General features: G+C 33.5%; 1 protein-coding gene across 1 annotated transcript; it reads left to right on the top strand.

Annotated features, from left to right (window-relative positions):
• Nucleotides 1-273: 273 nt before the first annotated feature.
• LOC139872081 (probable pectate lyase 5) lies at nt 274-2,554 on the top strand. The gene is made up of 4 exons (XM_071859887.1): nt 274-405; nt 1,020-1,760; nt 1,896-2,034; nt 2,117-2,554. The coding sequence occupies exons 1-4, from the start codon at nt 302-304 to the stop codon at nt 2,336-2,338; spliced, it is 1,206 nt and encodes a 401-aa protein (XP_071715988.1). The 5' UTR covers nt 274-301; the 3' UTR covers nt 2,339-2,554.
• Nucleotides 2,555-2,981: the final 427 nt, after the last annotated feature.

The raw sequence follows: 2,981 nt of genomic DNA on the forward strand, positions 1-2,981 counted from the left end.
ATCTTTCACCCCATTTTCCCTATAAATACGGTTAAATCAGATAAAAAGCCGTTAAGACCATATCCAAATTCATACCAGTCCTACTCTAGAATATAGCCAGTATTAAAAATTAAAAATTTAATTAATTTTCTATTTCTTTTGTTATTTATTTATTTAATTTTATATCTTGATTGCATGAGTGAAGTACCATGTGCCTTTGTAGGTAGTCTCAGAATTTGAGTATTAATAATCTCATTCACCATTCCGCTTTCTCACACATTCTTTTCTTTTCAATTATTTTGCATCTTTCAAAACAAACATTATGACATTGCCAATATTTTTCATATTTCTTGCTCTTCTTGCACCTTTTTCTACTTTATCATCACAAGTACAAGATCCCAACCTTGTGGTTGAACATGTCCACAGGTAAAATATACTTGTTTGATTCATATGCTTGTGCACTAATTTCAACATTAAATGTTTCTTAAGGTCACATTTAATATCTTAATCTCAAATTCTCATTTTGTGGGTCCCATTTTATTTATACTTTATTACCAATCCCACAAAATGAACACATAAATCTTGAAAACCATTGAAAATTTAGGTGGTTTACTAACTAGTGAATAATCAGTGTCAACAATTTTTTACTTTAAAAAAAAATAAAAGAACTAGTGACTAGCTAGTGATATGGATCTACATATGTCATAAAAATGTCATTTTCTTCTTAATTATTTGTCCACCATCATTAACATAAATCAAATCAACATTCTAAAAATAGATAACGAACTTAATTAGCAACTTCTTTCTTGATACAAAATCAAAAAGTAAATCATGATAATTTAGTGGCTGGAGTCTTAGATTAACATGTTTCATGTTCAAACATTACTAACAACATATATCTAAGTAAAAATACTTCAGCTCTCTATGTAGACTGAACACGAAAGACATTATCCGTTTACCCTTTTTTATGTAAAAGGAAGTTGGATGTATATTTAACTTTATGACAAATTATATTAAGTTCCTTTTTTCTTAAAATGCAGGAAGTTAAATGAATCCAAGAGGAATTTGGGATTTTTCTCGTATGGGACCGGCAACCCAATCGACGATTGTTGGCGATGCGACAAAAGTTGGGAAAAAAACCTCCAACGTTTAGCAGATTGTGCTATCGGTTTTGGCAAACACGCAATTGGTGGACGTGATGGTAAAATATATGTCGTAACCGATTCAAAAAATGATGACCCCGTTAACCCTAAACCCGGAACTTTAAGATATGGTGTGATCCAAAATGAACCATTATGGATCATATTCGCACACGATATGACCATCAAACTTAAAGAAGAACTCATGATGAATTCGTTCAAAACGATCGATGGTCGTGGCGCTGATGTCCACATTGCGGGTGGGCCATGTATAACAATTCAATACGTTACGAATATTATTATACATGGTATCAATATACATGATTGTAAACAAGGGGGTAATGCTGATGTGCGCGATTCGCCTGACCATTATGGTTGGCGAACGATATCGGATGGTGATGGGATCTCGATTTTTGGAGGGAGTCATGTTTGGGTTGATCATTGTTCCTTGGCTAATTGTCATGATGGGTTGATTGATGCTATTCATGGATCCACGGCTATTACAATATCTAACAATTATATGACACATCATGATAAGGTCATGTTGTTAGGGCATAGTGATACATTGACTCAAGATAATAATATGCAAGTTACTATTGCATTTAATCATTTTGGTGAAGGCCTAGTTCAAAGAATGCCAAGGTGTCTTGCATATCATTCGTTACAATGATATTTTTGATAGATCCATCACAACTATACAGTAAATAGTGGTATTACATGCATAAATTAAATAGTTGTACTTTACGGTTATACTTAATTAGTGTTTAATATGTGTAGATGTCGGCATGGATATTTTCATGTGGTGAATAATGACTACACTCATTGGGAGATGTATGCAATTGGAGGAAGTGCTTCACCAACTATCAATAGCCAAGGGAATAGATTTCTTGCTCCCAATAATCATGAAAACAAAGAAGTAAGCAATCAGAAGAACATAAACATAAGGGTAGTTTAGTCATTTTACTTAGTCTTTTTTTTTTTTCGTCTTGTTTTTGTAGGTGACAAAACGAGAGGAGGCAGAAGAGGATGAGTGGAAGAGTTGGAATTGGCGTTCGGATGGAGACCTAATGTTAAATGGTGCATATTTTGTGGCGTCGGGTGCAGGGGCGTCCAAGAGTTATGCAAGGGCGTCAAGCTTAAGTGCAAGACCATCAACCATTGTGGGCTCGATCACGGCTAATGCTGGTGTGCTTGGCTGTAGAAGAGGCTCTCGATGCTAGTTTTGAACCCAACGTGTCGTTTGATAATTTTATATTCTAAGTTAACACAAAATGATAACGTAAGTGTTCATATTTTTATAGATCGTTATATAAGCAAAAAGTTTTGCACTTGTAATTAGCCTGTTTCTCTGTGTCCTTTGTAACAAATTGCTAGTTAAGGAGTTCAATTATGAACCCCTAATTTAAACAGATGAATCAAGAGCTAAAATTGCTATGGTTGGGTACATTACGATTTGGTTGTTATAGTACTGTACAATCATTTAATGTTATCACTTGACTTTCTGCTACTTATGTAAGTGATTGTGTGAATGGTCGGGTAAGTAAAAAATAAATAATTTAACTATTAGACGATAAATTAAAATATATATCAGCAGAATTTATGTATATTAAAAATGTTGTGTAGGAGACACGTACATTATCTTTTCTGTTGTTAGCATAAAGTGACCCATGTGAGACAATATGGTTTATAGATATAAAATGCACAAAACCAATAATATTATTTCGAAATTGTCACATGAAAATTGGATAATATGGTAGAAAAGCTGGTGAATATATGAGAAAGAAGACTCTAAATAATGGAGTAATGAAAAACATGGAAATGGTGTTAGGAATTTAGGGACTCAACCAAGACAATGCGATTGAT

Source organism: Rutidosis leptorrhynchoides, chromosome 10, assembly GCF_046630445.1.
Source record: "Rutidosis leptorrhynchoides isolate AG116_Rl617_1_P2 chromosome 10, CSIRO_AGI_Rlap_v1, whole genome shotgun sequence".
Classification (NCBI taxonomy): domain Eukaryota; kingdom Viridiplantae; phylum Streptophyta; class Magnoliopsida; order Asterales; family Asteraceae; genus Rutidosis; species Rutidosis leptorrhynchoides.

What these genes read in the sequence shown, in the direction of transcription:
- LOC139872081 (XM_071859887.1), top strand. Translation starts at nt 302, where the DNA reads ATGACATTGCCAATATTTTTCATATTTCTTGCTCTTCTTGCACCTTTT. An exon ending in GTGGTTGAACATGTCCACAG is followed by an intron (nt 406 to 1,019) that starts GTAAAATATACT and finishes CTTAAAATGCAG; the next exon opens with GAAGTTAAATGAATCCAAGA. An exon ending in ATAATCATGAAAACAAAGAA is followed by an intron (nt 2,035 to 2,116) that starts GTAAGCAATCAG and finishes TTGTTTTTGTAG; the next exon opens with GTGACAAAACGAGAGGAGGC.